This window comes from Nannospalax galili, unplaced genomic scaffold (genome assembly GCF_000622305.1).
Source record: "Nannospalax galili isolate Female #2095 unplaced genomic scaffold, S.galili_v1.0 scaffold100, whole genome shotgun sequence".
NCBI classification, from domain to species: domain Eukaryota; kingdom Metazoa; phylum Chordata; class Mammalia; order Rodentia; family Spalacidae; genus Nannospalax; species Nannospalax galili.
This window is the reverse complement of record NW_008352891.1, coordinates 208,486-225,259: the sequence shown is the minus strand read 5'-3', so window position 1 is coordinate 225,259 and position 16,774 is coordinate 208,486. Positions and strand designations below refer to the sequence as shown.

The 16,774-nt window shown below is 40.2% G+C and overlaps 2 protein-coding genes and 1 long non-coding RNA gene across 3 annotated transcripts in view; all 3 read right to left on the bottom strand.

Annotated features, from left to right (window-relative positions):
- Nbas (neuroblastoma amplified sequence) overlaps nucleotides 1-16,774 on the bottom strand; it is a gene marked incomplete at its 5' end in the record, with an annotated part of 269,116 nt that overhangs the window by 47,465 nt on the left and 204,877 nt on the right. The window contains 3 exon segments of the mRNA XM_017802479.1: nucleotides 4,561-4,650; nucleotides 6,499-6,701; nucleotides 10,259-10,474. Of these exon segments, the coding sequence (XP_017657968.1) occupies nucleotides 4,561-4,650; nucleotides 6,499-6,701; nucleotides 10,259-10,474 (509 nt within the window).
- Nucleotides 11,756-13,379, bottom strand: LOC103747594 (cyclin-I-like). Its single transcript, XM_029554604.1, is given in 3 exon segments — nucleotides 11,756-12,966; nucleotides 12,968-13,135; nucleotides 13,293-13,379. Coding segments are annotated over 3 exon segments (1,092 nt in total). The 5' UTR covers nucleotides 13,365-13,379; the 3' UTR covers nucleotides 11,756-12,114.
- Nucleotides 13,166-13,829, bottom strand: LOC115067169. Its single transcript, XR_003846607.1, has one exon. It is a non-coding gene; the product is annotated as an uncharacterized LOC115067169 (long non-coding RNA).

Here is a 16,774-nt window from a genome sequence, read left to right as displayed (position 1 = left end):
CTCTAATAAGTACACACATATATGAACACATATAATGGGAAAAATTGGCATGCAAAAAATGTAGAGTGCACAGATAGTTCCTAGATGCTTTCTATCTGTAAAGTGATATAATGGAAAGATCATTTTTAGACCTAATTGTTCCTTGCCCCATCATTTCCTAACACTAGGCACAAATCATGAATGTCAACACTCATACTTTATAGTTAAGTAAAAGGTCTGAAGAAAGTATCTGCTGGAGTCTATACAACCAAGACAACAAATACAAAGCACCTCGCACAGTATGATGCACAGAGGAAGTACTTGATAGCTATCATCCTTGTCAGAATCCTCTGCATAATAATCATCACCACTGCCAAAGCACTACAGTGTGTGCTTGATGTATAGAGATTAAAACATTACCTGGTACCTGCCTTCAAAGACTAGTACAATGGAAGAGAAAAGATTTTTAAAGTGGCTATTATCCAAATCATTAATATAGCAAAGTTGATAGCTAGGAGGAAGTGGTATGGCATCTGAAGAGGATCGAGAATATGTAGGAGGCAGAGCAGGAGAGCAATCTAGCAAAGAGAACAGGGGAATCAGGCCAAAGCTATCCAAGGGCATAGGTTGTTCAGGGAGCAACCAAAGCCTAAGTGTGAGGTAAACAGAGAAGCAAGCTACAAAGGGACACATTTTCGTACCTCAGGACTTGAGACATTGAACTCGGGCTCGAGAAGCAGTGTAGCTGGGCGATCTGAAAGTGCAGGCTCTGAAGCTTCAGGTCCTGACTCAGGTCGCACACCTGACATCTGACAGTGTGACTTTGATCAAGGAGTCACTTAATAATTCTAAGCCTCAGTGTCCTTAACTCTCAATGAACAGTGGGTAGGAGTGTCCTCCTAATGGGGTTGTTTGTAATTAAACAGAAACATCAAGTAGTAAATGCAAAGGGAAATTCTACACCTAGTACATAGCTAAGTACTTAGGTTACTAGCAGCCATTATTGTTAAGGCTTCTCTGGCATGGAATGGGAATGATGGTAGATTTTAAAGTGATGATATATCAAGGTCACATTACAGATTAGAGCAATTGTGGAGGCTGGGCAGATTTGGGTACTTATTTGGAGGCCTGAAGCTGCCTAAGTATAAATGAAGAAATGGGGCATCTCTGTTAACTCCCACAAGTCTCAGGGAACATCTAGGAAGAGGGGCAGCAAGAAATGTAAGAGCCAGAGGATGGAGAGGAGTGCTGTGAAATGCTGTCTCAGTGATACTACATGGCTTTTGTACTCAAGAATACATTGTAGCTATGGTTACCTGCACAAGATCAAGCCAGCAGGATCAGTCAATATTTAAGCAGGCAGTGCTAATTGGACTCAGGGAGGAGGTGAGGAACGGGGAGGAGGAAGAGGAAAGAAGACAGGAAGATGGGAGGGGGACATTCTGGGGGGGGAGTTTGCAGTGGATATGATTAAGATACATTGTATGTATGTATGAAATTGTTAAAAAATAATTAAAAGGTTTAGAAATCAGGAAGAAAAGGGTTTAAGGCCCATTCTGCCAATGAATCCAAGCAAGTTTCACATAATAAGCTGGTGTTTAAACCCTCCTACCCATGTTTCAAGGTGAATGTCCAAGCTTCTCATGAAGACTAAATGAAAGTTATAAAAAACAATAACTCATGTGAATATGGTGAACAATACAGATAATAATTTCTGAAGGTTTACTATGAACTATGATCATATAATTAACTTTTCATGTATACCATCATCATTTCTAATTTTTATACAAGGAAACAATTAGAGATTTAATTGTCCACGTTTACACTGTAGGCAGTGGTGTCTATCTTACTGCCTTGAACTATCTGACTGCCTTATCAATTAGTGTCTAATGCTACTCAACCAAACTGGGACATATCTCATAACACTGCAGCAGTGATTAAGGTTACTTAGTTACTGACAAGATACAGAAAAATTATTATAACATTTTCCAAATTATTAAACTGAGATTCTTCATATTCCCAGAGCTTATTATGTAGTTACTAACCATCTGACATTTTAGAGAAACCGGTTTTAATTTTTAGTTGATATTTTAAATATATAATCCAATTATGAAAACTCATCCCATAAATAAAGTGTTCCAGAACCACCATGTCCTGAATGAGCTTCACTCTATATCCACCTGACAGAGGAGCCCAAATTCTTACACTTCTCTGCAGTCTCCCTGCCAGGAATGCTATGAGATGGTGTACACATAGCTCAAGAGTACATGAACATTCGTGTGTAGGGATCTATGCATGTGCGTGATGGCTGATGATGCACACGAGCAGGGGTTATTTACTAAGGAAACAGATACTACAAAGGATGGCTGGAGTGAGAGTTACAGTGCTGGGAATGAAAGAGGCTTGCCAACAAGAGGAAGAGGAAGTACAGAGAAGGCCTGGCACAACTCCTAGAGGTTGGATAGGTGGGTCAAGTCAGAACTGAGTGACCCAAGAGCATTTTGGGGTTGGCACCTCCAAAGACCCCACCTGGAACTATCTGCAACATAGACTCTGATGCCTCCACAGGACTCTGCCTGGCATGTGGGGAATGGAAATCCAAGTTAAGTAGTATTAGGGTGGGCTTGGCCAATTCAAAATACACTTGCTCGGAATATAAGTTATGATTTTGTATCTTTCTTCTCTTTCTTTTTCAGGCAAAAAATACTCACTGAAGGTTTTTTCAAGATTTTGTTATTCTGTCTCTGGAATAAAAAGGAAGAAAGACCTCGTTCTGCTCCACTCTCTCAAGTTTTTTTAAGCTTAAAAAAATATAGCCCGAAGAAGAAGAAAGAGTACATGAAGTTGTCAGAAAAAAGTGATGGGGAGATATGGGAGGAGTTGGAGGGAGGGAGTGGGCGTCGATTTGATCAAAACACCTTGCATGCACGTATGAAATTCTCAATAAATTTTTTTAAGGTAAAAAAAATATAGACTGTATTCTAAAGACTCAGGGTGGACGCTGGTATACCAGGCTAGAAATTCATAGTGAAAAACACTGCCTTCTAACTGTGAGATTGTCCTAGTGGGACAAGATTCTGTAACTTATTGGAATAGTAAGTTAGATCCTTTCAGTCTGAGGCAAAGAACTGAGGCCAGTTTCGTTTAAGAGAAGCTGGCTATTGGCTGTGCTCACTCACTCAGGGCTCTGAAAGTTGACCCATGGGCTGGTACTGAACGGCAGCAGATAGGAGTAATTCCTAGGAGGTGGCTAAGTACACCTTTGGTAGCATCTCTGCCTGCTCCACCACCTGCTAAATGTGCAGTGCTCAGGCAGCTTCTCAGCCTGTATCACCATCACTCTCTCCTATTAACAGACTCATTTCAGAGGCCAGGTTACTGGCCACTCACTGCATTTCCTGCTCTGCCATCCCAAGGCAGAAAAAAACCCTGTCCTGTGGCCTGCTTTCTGTATGGCACTTCTCATTCTACAGTACAGATAGGGCTATGAGCAAGCTTGTCTCCCCTGTAAAACTGTGGGTCCCTTGTGTTTAGAAGTTATTTCTTATCCCATTATAACACTTCATCACTTATGAGAGCATGGTACACTATGCTCACACGGAATAATTACATATCTCTTTAGAATAAGGGGTCTACATTAGCCACTACTATAGCTATTTTCTTATCTGAAGAACCACAAGCAAAGGGATTTAGAAAAGTGTACAAGGTGAGAGACAGAAGAAAGAGAAGGTCCTGTTTGCAATACTTTCTCTTATTCATTAATACAGCTTTTCTATATTCTCTCTCTCAAATCTGGGGCAAAAAGTAGCTCATGAAAATATACTATGACAACATCTACATAATAATCAGGAGTTAGAGCCAGGGTAGACCCTGCTTCCAAATCCCAAGTCTGTGACACTGGGCAAATCACTGAGCCTTTAAATCCTCTCCTGAAGATATCAATAGCATATTCAGCCATAGTAACCATCCTAAGAACTAAATCCACAAAGTGGAAAGTGTTATAATTACAGTAAAGAAAATAGAATATACAAGTGTCTATATATCTATATTGAAACTCTGTAATCTACATGTGTACCAAACAATAAGTGGAATTAAAGAAAATTTTGTTAATGGATTCCCTAAAACACCTCGATTATAACTTTATCATATTTTCTGTGAAAAGAAAACTAGACAGGTTGACATAGATATTGGGTGGACTAAGGTCTGCTGTAAACTTTGAGGAAGCATAGACCTGTTCAGCAGTGGTTGTTATTTTTATTAATACCACTGCTTCTGAATGAAATTCTTTCTAAAAGTGATGTTAGAGATGATAGCCACCTTTCTAACCTTTAAAGTCTGCACGCTCAATCCTCAGGGCAAGCAGCTGTTGCTAGAGCTGATGAGGTGGCCCAGCATTTGGGACCCAGGTCTCCAGCAGCAGCTCCACCCCTTAGCTACCTAGAAGGATCTTAACAATTTCTTTGTAAATACCTACACAAATGTTCCTTAGTCTGACAGCCTTGTAAATATGTACACTAAGAGCAATTCTAAGATTCTAAGGAAAGCCATTCAGCAAGGATGGACAAACTGTCCCGGTCTTACCCCTTGTCCACACTGGCGTGGACTGCCCCAACAATGCCTTCCAGGAGCTGAAGGGGGTCCTGTGGCCCACCATAGTTGGTACTGCTGTCACTGTGATGAGAAAGAGAATATCTGAGTCAGAGGAGGGTCACTCAAGCTTCAGAAATACAGTGTATTTACACACCCAGGTAAACCCAGGTGGATGTATCGCCTGCTCACAGCTACTGGTGCTGTGTGCACTCCAACATGAAGTACTGAGGATATGCAACATTTGCTTCCCTTGGGAGCTTACAGTGTAGCAGTGGTCTAACAATACATGTACCTGTTTCAATCAAGACAGTAACACAATTTACTCTGTCAGTCAAAAAACAGCTGAATATTAAAGGGTTTTAAACATTATTAAGTAGAAAAAATAATTTACTCGCTGTCTGGAACTCTAGCAAATTCTGAAAGTGTAACAAAGGAAAAAGAAATTCTATACATGTTTTCAGAATAATTTAATGATTTAAATCACCTGATGGATTCAGTTACTTCAGGTTTTTGTGACTTTGTGCCTAAACCTACTAACCTTAACAAACTCCTTAAAAGGTAAATGTTATGGCATTACCAAACGTATGCCAGTGTGACTGAAAAAGAGGCATCTGATGTCTTCAACTCCCTGGCCTTCCACTGCACAAAGTTTTAATTCACATTAGTCAAATGTCTTCATTGTACCAAGTATAGTGTTGATGAGATCAGAATCAAATCTGGAGCAGTAGGAATGGTGGGTGTACAGAAGCAAAGAGAAGTACAATTTACGTTAAAATTTTATAAATGTGAAAACATGAAAATGCACAGCTTTAGGAAATAAACTAATCAAAACACAAATTTTCCAAAATGTTTATGAACTTCATCTAAAGTTTGATTTAAGAAACAATAAAAGGATAATTATAAACTAAAAGGTATTAAAACATGGTGAATAGATATCTGTTATAATTTGAAAATGAGTGGTTTTTATAGGCTAACAGCAAAAAGTTCATAATAGACTAATAGTAGAACAAAGCTTTATTAATTTGGAATTTGTTATTTCTAAAATGGAGTGTTGCTGCATTTTCTGTCTCTATATAAAATTACCAGACACTCAGAGCATTAAGGTGAAAGCTGTTTGAGGCTGGGGTAATTAAACTGATAAAGGCTCATTTGATTTCAGTTCAACTGCAGAAAACTGACATGCATTTAATCAAAGAGTTCCTCAAGAGCAATACAGAATTACAAAGAATGCCTAAAAGGAGAATAAATTAAATACAACTAAATCTTTTAGCCTAATTGCATTTTTCACAGAAAGTACCTGATGCCTCATTATTCCCTTAGCTTCACTCACTTTCCTCTCTTTTCTAATCCTTTTGGTTGTAGTCCTCTAAATGCACCCCCATATAAACATAATACAAGAATTTCTCCACTGTCAAGTTCACGCCACTTGGCAAATAAATAATGTCTGGAGACAGCAGATGGCTAACTTCTTCAAAGTATGATTAACTTTGACTTGAGTACATCAAAAGAACCACCTGGGCACTATCTTCCCACCGCCTCAAAGACGGGAATTAGAAGAGGCAGGATCTGAACAGACACAGTGAAGCCACAGGGCAGTCTGGCTCATAGTTACCTGCTTTACATGCCACTTGGCCTTTCTCTTGCTTCTCAAAAAATGTGTAGAAGTGAGGGAGTCCAACCAAAAAGGAGCTTCTTAGCATGTATTCATAATACCAATGAGGAAACCTTTTCGTGGTTCTCCATTCTCAAGATATTTTAAGACTTAAGATTTTGAGCATGCTAATGATAACCTCTCACATTTGTAAAGTACTTGAAAATATAATGTACTTCTACATACTGATGACAGTTTAAGCTTCATAATGACTACAGGGTGGTACTATTATTGGCATATTACCACAGGTATTCTGCAATGGTTACTGTATAGCTTACCTCAATGCAGAGATTATTTTCATGACTGCACTGTGTACTACATCCTTGGGTGAGAAGTTGAGAGGACCAACCGCCACCTCTAGCAGCTGCTGAATCATTCTTAGAGGCTGACCATCTAAACACATGGCCACGGCTTGGTCATGAAGTTTTCCTTCCTCTGATCGGGACAGATCGTACAGGTAACTATATTTCTGTAGCATTTTCTGGAAAGATATGGTAATCAACATCTGACTATTAACTAGAAATTAAATGTGTCTACATATAGGAAACTAGTCTAAAGATCCACAAACTAAATAGATCCCCACCACTAACAGCACATCAAGGGTCACAAGTTGGTTAGTGGGTTTAGCTTCAGTTGTCAACTTGACACAAGCTAACTGGGTAATCTCCTCTACTGGACTGGCTCATGACCATGTCTATGAGGCATTTTCTTCATTGTTGACTGATACGGGCGGGCCCAGCCCACCGTGGGCGGTATGAGCCCCGCACATGCAGATGGTCCTGTGTTATATAATAAAGCAGGTTGAGCACAATCCAGGGAGAAGCCATAAGCAGCATTCCTTCATGGTCTCTGCTTCAGCTTTTGGCTTTAGGCTCCTGCTCTGACTTCCTTCATTGATGAACCTGGGAGGTATAAAATAAAATAAACCCTTTCCTTCACAAGTTGGTTTTAGTCAGTGTTTTTATCACAACAATGGAAAGTAACTAGGATACTACCTCGCTTTGAAAATATTTGTAAGAACTATCATTACAACAAATAACTTATAAGACACAAGCTATTTTTTTTTCAGCATACCACATACAGACACTGAACGACAACACTGTCTTCTAGGTTGTTTACAGTTTCCCTAGTAGTCATGAATATGTTTTGTTTTTGAAAACCCACATGAAATGTGAACACTAACTGGATTTTTAATGATATGAAAGAATTACTATTTTTTTATTGTGATATGTTGTAGTGGCTATCAATCTTTCAATGCAATGTTTTAGAGACAGACATGGAGGTACTTAATGGATAAAATCAAAGGCTAACTGGGATCTACTATACAGGCACAAGCTATATATAGGTAGGGTATTGATAAAAAAATTAAGTCATGTTTGGTACTTGATGCTGATAGCTGGGCATTATCTCCCCACTGTTCCAAATCGTCTATTAAAAAAGATATTATCTGCCCACTGTTTCAAATCTTCTATTAAAAAAAAAAAAAAGACAGTGGGCAAGGGGGTATAAAGATGATTAAGACTGATTGAGATATTCTGTATGAAATACATGAAAATCCAAATAATAATAATAATAAAAATAAATCCCTATGAATCAAGTAAGGCAATTCTAGCATTTCCACCTGAGAAGAGGGAACCAAAGCTCCATATCACAAAGGCCTTTGACTTAGACTGCACTAACCTTTATGTATAATTAAGGAGATTAAAATCAAAGTCTGAACTTAAGAGGGATAAATTTAAGGGATGAAGGTTATTTCCAGCTTTAAGATACCTTAACAAAATCAAATGATGTTCAGTTTAGAAGCAAGAGTCTCCCACAAGAGTCAAAGATGGTCAGACTGAATGGCTTTCACGAGGAGCAAGATGGTACTTTTAAATTCTATGATGAAATGAGCAGGTGTCTATGTTAAAATCACCTTAAATCCATATACAGCATGCTAGCCACCGAAGCACATTTGCTACCAAGAGAAAAAGGCTAATTTTATAATTTTAATATAGTATGTTCAGTTTAAAAAGTCAGCGAGTAGTGAGGAATTTATACACTAAAAAGTATAAATTACTTTTACTTGAAGATTCAAATTTTACCAGATATTCTAATTATAAATATGGTATTACAGATAATTAGGATAAAAATCAATATGAATAAAGCCAATTTGTTCCTACAATGGTTTATATACTGTTCATAACATTATTTAGTGATATTCATTAGATGAGCTAACAAATGCTGAAAAACAAACTTCTGAACTTTTGAATTCATTCCATTATCTTTTTAAAAAATTCATTATTTGTATGTTTTTGTATATGCTCATGTGTGGGCATGCACATGCCACTGCACACATGTAGAGGTCAGAGGGCAGCTTATAGTGCAGTTGGTTTTCGCCTTCCACTATGTGGGTCCTAGGGATCCAACTCTGGTCATCAGGCTTGGTAGCAAACATACTTATCCATTGAGCCATCTTGTTGCCCCATCATGTTTTTAATCAGTGCTTATGCATTTCATATACTGATAAGCAAGTCACCATCTAACTCTGATCAAGTCAAGTATATGACTCAGTAAGTGTGTGCAATTTAAGAAAAATTAAAGGGTAGGTAAGCAGCCACTTACGGGTTCATTTGCCATTGCATTCAAGGACAAGTAGACTATAATTCTTGTGTCTAAATATTACTTTCACTGGTACTTAGTGATCGATTAACTTCCTAACTATGAAAAAGAATACCAACCTCCCACATCTGTAAAATACAAAAGAAGTTGGCCATAGGGTACATGCCTACAATCCTAACATTTGGGACAAAAGGCAAGAGGATCACAAATATCAGGTTACTTCATGCCACGTAGTGACAGTCTATCTCAAAAACAAAAACAAAAACCAAACAAACAAAAACACAAAGGAGACTGGGGGCAAGATTACAAGGAGGTAGGCAGGGGGAAGGGAATTGGCAGAAGTTACTAAACAATGTTCAAAAATGTCACACTGACATCTAATACTTTGTGTGCTAATTTATAATAAGAAGAAAATTTCTGAAGACCTCACTGGACTTCTGGTTTCAGAGTACAGTGCTAACACGTAGGTCCTTAGACCTCACAAAGGGTGGGAACTCCTGAGCCTTACAGTGGTATTTTGGGGACACAAAAGGCTTAGCTAGAAATCCACTAGGAACAATTTTACTAGCCAGAACACTCCTATCAGTAGTAAAATTAAAGTAGAAGTAGGTACTACTAAAACAGGATAAAAGGTAGGAATGTACTTTTTAAAAATGGTTGAAGTACACACAGAAAAGCATATTCTTAAATGGGGGGGGCGCACTTTCTTTTGATTCAGTTAGAGAGCAAAACACCCAGTAGTTCCAATGACTGAGCACTGCCATCTTCAGCATTTCTGAACTTTAGAGAGTCCTCCACACCAGGGTATCTACTGTTCCTTCAGTTCTAACTACCCATCTCCTCTCCCCTCTCTTTTCTTCCCTTTCCAGGTACAATCTATGTTAAATGGCCCAAATTTCTTTTGAAAGAGTAAAAAGTAAAATCAAAAGACAATCAAATCACGATGAAGAAGTTAAAGGATAAAGATTTGAGGACCATTTTCATTTATGAAAACCTCACCAACATTACTGCTGCAGCTGGGATCTAAGCATCCCACAAAGGATCACTAATTAAAGTGTTACAGGGTAGTGGGACCTTTAAAACACAGGGCTCTGTGAGAGGTGAGCAGGTCAATGAAGGGCACAGTAGGATTCCATCCAGTCCTTTCTCTTTTCTCTCTCACTTCTTACCTGGGAGGTGATGGCTTTGTTCCATCACATCCTTTGGTCATCATGTTCTACCACAGGTGCAAAGCAAGGGTGCTAAGTGACCACAGCCTGAAACCTTGAAAACTGTGAGGCAAAAATAAGTTTTCTTTGTACAAAATGATTACTTCAGGTATCCTTGCAGCAATGGAAAGCTGACAGACCTCATTACTAATGTAGCTTTAAAGGAATAATGGAAGAATACCCTAGTACTACCCGAGCAAGTGATCATTCCCAGCCTCCACTGCTATACCTGCTCGCTGTTCTTCAGAGAAAGGATGAAGCTGTGGCTGAGGGTTTCCAAGTGAGCAAGCGACTGCTCTAGATGATTCAGGGCATCTGCATAGGTGACCTTAGAATCCCGAGCTTCCTCAGGGTCTTCTGCATTTCTTTTCCTTGGTTTTTCAATAAAATGCTTGACTGTCTTAATGGCCTTTCTAGTCATCTCTTCACGTACTTCCACTGAGAGCTGTAAAAGGTAATAAAGTTAGGAAAGCAAACCTGTACTGCACCTGGCATGTTCAATAAGGCATTAGTGAGCAAGTGAAATTTCTAACACAATTTAACGAAATTAGGACTTTGATTTTTTCTTCTTGTGAGGAAAACAAAAACAGCTAAGCACCATTTATACTATTAAAATAGTAATACATATTTTTTAAAAAATACTCAAAGCAGTGATGTTGGAAAGAATGAAATTAGAATTCACGCTGCCTGCTGGTTAAAGTGGAAAAAAACCTAATTTTACAACCATAATTTCCAGTTCTGATCACTTATTTACTATAAAGTAAAAATTCAAAAGAAACAGACAGCTGGACACAGTAGTACATGGCAATAACCCCAATTCTGGGGAAGTAGAAGCAGGAAGATGATGAGTTTCAAGCCAGCCTGGGCCAAGGAATGAGATCCTATGTGAAGACAACCAAAACTAGAGGGGGAGGTAGGAGGAGGGAGAAAGACAGTATGTAAAGCAATCAGAGCAGTGCCTTGCCCACAGCAAGTGCCCAATGAATGGAATCCACTTTTTTTTTTTTAAGGACAACATTTTATTGCTACCAGAGGCTTTTCTCACCAGTACATGGTTCATGCCTTCTTCAGACTGCAAAGGGAGCCCAGAGTGTAGACACACTGAGAGAAATACAGGCAGCACACTGAGAGAAATATAGGCAGGTTGGGAGGAGGGGCAATAACTTGTTATCAAGAAAATCCTAATAGTTAACATAAAACTAGGTTACTGAATTCAATTTCATGTTGCAGACTTATAAATCATAGAGCTGTCCCAGTGTCTATAGACAATTGCCCCTACTGATTATAAATGAGAACAGATTAGTTACAAAAATCTAATTAGATGTTACAATTTTTGTTTCTTTGGTGAGCACCTGATATGTTAACTTAATCACAAATTCTTTTGTACAAATGTCAGAAATGCTTTCAACAGACCTTCAAATTTCATGCCATTTTTAAGCTTTAAGATAAACAAAAGAGAAAATCGTCATTTTGTTTTTAAACTAAAAACTGAGACTAAGGAAACTTCTTCTATCAGCTCTGATTCACATGGGATGAAAACTGCAAAGTACAATGTACAGACCAGCTGGAACTTGAGTCTGATTTAAATATGGCTGCCACACAAAAAGAATTTGCTTATTGAATTGCTAAAAAATTAATTTCAGGATTACCTACTGACTGAAAGTTAGAATACATAGATCAACAGGCACAGATTTCATTTTATTTGATGGAGAAGAAAAAGCAACAGAAAACTAAATTAGGATATTGGGAACAAGGTTTTGCTAGCTATTTTGGAACTTTTCCCCTAAACATTAAATTGATTTTTTTTTGGACATGGGGCAAGCTCTAACAGAGAAAAGGAGTGGAACTCACATAGTACAAGGATTTTTTTTTTAAATATACTTTGATCTTTTGAGTTTATAAATGTATGCCATTATGTTAAATAATTTTGAGTTATAATTAGCCACACAAATAAATGTTGTGTTTTCTTTTTTCCTGGCTCACTTCAGTCTGCTAAAGCATATCCCCTTCTCTACAGTCTTCCCTGATTTTCTATGTTCTCATTCTCAGTCAACCTTAGAGTGCACTGGCAGGTAACACTTGAAACTACATGACAGAAACAGGCTGCAGAGGTGGACATGGGGAAGCATTCCCCTCTTGCCTTGACAGATCAGTGCCACACACAGAACCCACATTTTCTGAAGCATTATCTTCATTATAGAGCCGTTTGATTCCATCGTAGAAGTCATCCACTTCCATTTCCTCCACTTTGCATTTAGCAGAGGTATGCCTGCACCCACTGGCAGCTGGGAAATGATGGTAGAAGGCTGTTGTTCCTCTGACTGGCACTTCTGGCTTGCTGTTGTCCTTGGAGAAATCTGGGTCTTAGACAGAGGAGGGATGTAATTTGAACGCTCCTTTGTCGCAGGTTACCAGGGTGTGCTTGAGGGGAGGGTAGACATAAACGGAATTTAGAGGCAGGGAAGACTGCAGAGCAGAGAGGTGGTGTGCCACGAGCTCCCGACAGTGGATCAACTGGGAGCTATCCATCTGTGCTTTCTGAAGCAGCTCAATTGTAAGAGAAAGCCAATCAGGAAGGAGTTTCTCCATTTCCAGACTAACCATGGCCAGGGCAAGCATGGATCCTTTGAACTGCAGAAGTCGGCTGCAGGCCATGCAGTACAGCAGCTGCTTGGTCAGGACTGCCAGATGCTGGGATGGGCTCAGTTTGGGCAAACTGAAAAGTAACTGAGGCCTAGTTGACACTGCAATGGCATGGAAAATGTGAAGAAAATCCAATGGTGTGGCCGTGTGAAGATCCCAATTCAACTTATCCAGAATAATTCTCTCCATTCTCAAAATTTCAGATGAGGAACATCCACAGAAACTGTCTCTTGCCAATACCTTTAGGACTGGATTTTTCTCATCTTCTTCAACAGTCTTAGCAGCTAAAAAAAAAACAGCTGATTGCAATACAGTTCAAATATTTTGGGTGAGCCTTTACAGTAGCTAAAAACCTGTCCAAAAGACTGCTAGCCAGAGCAAATGTTTCTGGGTAAAGGTTGAACTGGTACTTGAGTTTGGCCAACCACTGAATTACTTCATCTCTCTGGGATGGAGAAACAGTCTGATTTGTATGTATTTTCGGCACATTGACCTTCCACATCTGGGCTTCCCTAGAGATTGCCTTTTCCAATAGGAAAGACAATCTCTGGTTTTCCAAAGGTCCTAGAAGCTTCATGATATCCTTTGGATTTGCCTGACACCCAGCTTGATGTAGCTACCTTCTCCTCCTCTTCCTCCTCCTCCTCCTCCCCCGCAGAGCTGTAGGCTTCACAGTGGTGGCGCGGGGTCATCCGCGGGCCCTTTACCACCTCATGCTGCTCGGCGCGCGGCGGTGGGGCGCGCGGGCCGATGGCCGGGCCGACTGAGGAGGGCAAAGGGGGCCTACCGGGCCGGCGGGGCGCGGGCGCTCGGGCGGGACGCACGGCTGCGGCCGGGGGTCAGTCAGCGAACTAGTTCCATGATGACCCTGGCCCGAGGCCGCCGCCGCCGCCGCCAGTCCCGCTCCTCCGACCGCCGCCGCTGGTGCCCAGGTGAGGAGGGGGCTCCCTGTCGCCATAGGGCGGCGGGGGCCGGGGAGAGGCTCGGGGTGAGGCCGGCTCTGCCCCTGCCCGGGGGAAGCGCCTCCGAGGGGAAATGGTGGAAGGGGGGAAGGGGAAAAAAGAAAAGAAAAGGAAGGGGAAAGGGGGAGAAAATAAGAAAAAGCGAGGCAGAGGCGCTGGCGCGTCCGCTCCCGGGGAAGGCTGGGGAGGGAGGGGGAATCCACTTTTAAATTTGATCAAACGATAAATGCACAGGCCATCATCCCTACCTGATGACTTTTCATATCCCTAGTGAATTTCTCACATAACTCTTTTAGAGACTCATTTTTTATTTTTAAAATAAGCTCCTTGAATTCCTTAGCATGAAACTCAAGGATTTTCACAAGCTGTCTCCAAGCCAGACCTCTAGTCTCATGATATAACTGTAGCCCATGACCTAGACACCCGCCACACAGACATCACATCATTTCCAGGTGTCATTATTGATGTCTCAATGAAATGTTTGCTTCTCCTTTCTTGGCAAGGCCAATCTCTGGCCATGCTTCAATTGAAGGCACATGAAGTCAAGCCAGATTAATCTGGTCATTCAGCTCCCACCTTCAGTCTACCACAAAGTCCTTTGCTGCTACATGCACAGCCTACATTCATATAAATGACTTATTTTTATTTGTGTGTGTGTGTGTGTGTGTATGCCATATGCCTTCAGGTGCCCACAGAGGCCAAAGGAAGGCATCAGACCCCTTGGAGCTGGAGTTACAGGTGGCTGTGAGTCACCCAACATGGGTTCTGGGAACTAAACTTATGTCCTCGGAAAGAGCAGCAAGTGCTCTTAATTGAGTCTTCTCTCCAGCCCCAGGACTCGTCTTCTCAAGTATACAGGGCTCAGCCTCCACTGCATCACCTTACTCTGCACTCTCATACAATGAATGCTGTTACAGGTCAGCCTGTTTTCAACAGTTTGAATTTTCTGACTCTTGTACCACACCAAAAAGTGTTTTCTTTCACCTAACAGATCCTTCAACAGATCTTTTCCTCAGGGGTCACATGGGCTTGGGAGGAGTCTCTGGTTCCTTTCTTTTACCAGTTCTGCCCATGTGAAGATAAGTCAAAGGCCCTACTCAATCATGGTTGACTTCGCTTGCAAGCATGGAGGAAGTGATTCCTCTGTGTTGACCCTCCACTTTGTAGACTGGACACTGGTTCAAGTCCATCTGGTGGGGTCTCCTCATCCTCCTTGATCAAGAGGATAGGTGACCCACCACCATTATAGGAAATTTTGAGAGATGCTCATAGTCCCCTGGAACTAGTTGACCTAGGAGGGCAAGGAGCAAAAACTGTCCTTTTCGTCCCTCTGACCACCAGTCTGGAATGTTTAATTACTGTGTGTCATGTGGATAAATCTTGGGCTAAGACCAGTTGTTCTCAGATAAACCTTACCGAGAAATATATTTTTTGATCTGCTATGTATAATTTGTCAGTAGGGTGTAGGAGTAATATGGTTCCCTCTGGTTTTCAAAACTAGCTAGGCATTGTTTATCTCTCATATTGTCTCACCCCTCCATCATGGTTTTCCCACTTAAGGAGCACCCATTTCCCCCATTTCTCCCTTAATAATACCCTTCTCCTATGGTTCTACCCCTCTTGAGCTTCTTCTTTCCTCTTATGCCCTAGGTTCCTTCCCTCCCTCCTCCCTTAAACTAACCCAATTTTTATCCATATCTCCCTTATTAAGGCCTGTTTCCTACTGTTCTCTTTCAGGTTCTTTCTTTTCCATTACCTCCCTGTTTCCTTTCCATTATCCTGGTTACTGTAGTTATGTCTGGTGGCATACTTATTTATCAGAGTCTGATTCTAGGATCTACATATGAGGGAGAACATATGTCGATTTTTTTTCTGAGTTTGTGTTACTTCACTTAGTAAAACAGTTTCTAGTTCCATCATCTACCTGCAAATTTCATGATTTCATCTTTCTTTACTGCTGAGTAAAACACCACCGTATAAATGAAGCACATTTTCATTATCTACTCGTCAACTGAGGGACACTTAGGTTGCTTCCATCTCTTAGCTATTGTGCAAAGAGCAGCAACAAACATGGATGTACAAGTGTCTCTGCAACAGGATGAGTTCTCTGGGTATATGCCAAGGAGTGGTAAAACTGGGTCAAATGGTAGGTTCATTTGTAGTTTTTTAAGAGTTCTCCACACTGCTTTCCACAGGGGTTGAACCAGTTTGCAGCCCCACCAGCAGTGGATGAGTGTTCCTCTTTCCCCACATCCTCTCCAACATTGGGGATCATTTGTTTTCTTGATCTGACTGGGGTAAGGTAAAATCTTAGAGTGGTTTTAATTTGCATTTCCCTAACTTCCTCCAGTTAATGTTCTTGGACCCTTTGTAAAATATCAGGTGGCTGAAATTGCATTTACTCATATTTGGGTCTTCAATTTTGTTCCATTGGTCTATGGGTTTATTTTTTGTGACAACCATGCAATTTTTATGACTATAGCTCTGTAATATAATCTAAGATCTGGTATGGTGATCCATCCCCCCCCCATTTTGTTCTTTTGCCCAAGAATGCTTTGGCTATCCATATACTTTTGCACTTCCATATGAATCTTAGGATAGTTTTTTCCAATTCTGTGAAAAATGTCATGGGGATTTTGATTGGCATTGCATTGAATCTATATATGACTTTTGGTAGGATGGTCATTTTCACAATATTAATTCTTCCAATCCATGAGCATGGGAGGTCTTTCTATCTTCTGTCTTCCTCAATTTCTTTCTTTAAAGATTTAAAATGTTGATTGTAGAGGTCTTTAAAGTCTTTGGTCAGGATTTTTCCAAAATATTTTATTTATTTTTTTTGCAGCTATTGTGAATGGGAGTGTTTCCATGTGCTCTTTCTCTGATTGCTTGTTATTGGTATATAGAAAGGCTATAGACGTTTGTAGGTTAATTTTGTAAACTGACACTTTACTGAACGTGTTAATTCCTAGGAGTTTTTGGGTGGAATTTTTGATGTTCTTTAGATGTAATATCATATCATCTGAAAAAAGGGATAATTTGATCTCTTATTTTCCAATTATTGTTCCTTTAATTTCCTGCTCTTGTCTTATTGCTCTTGCAAGAGTTTCAAGTACTATGTTAAAGAGAAGTGGAGATAG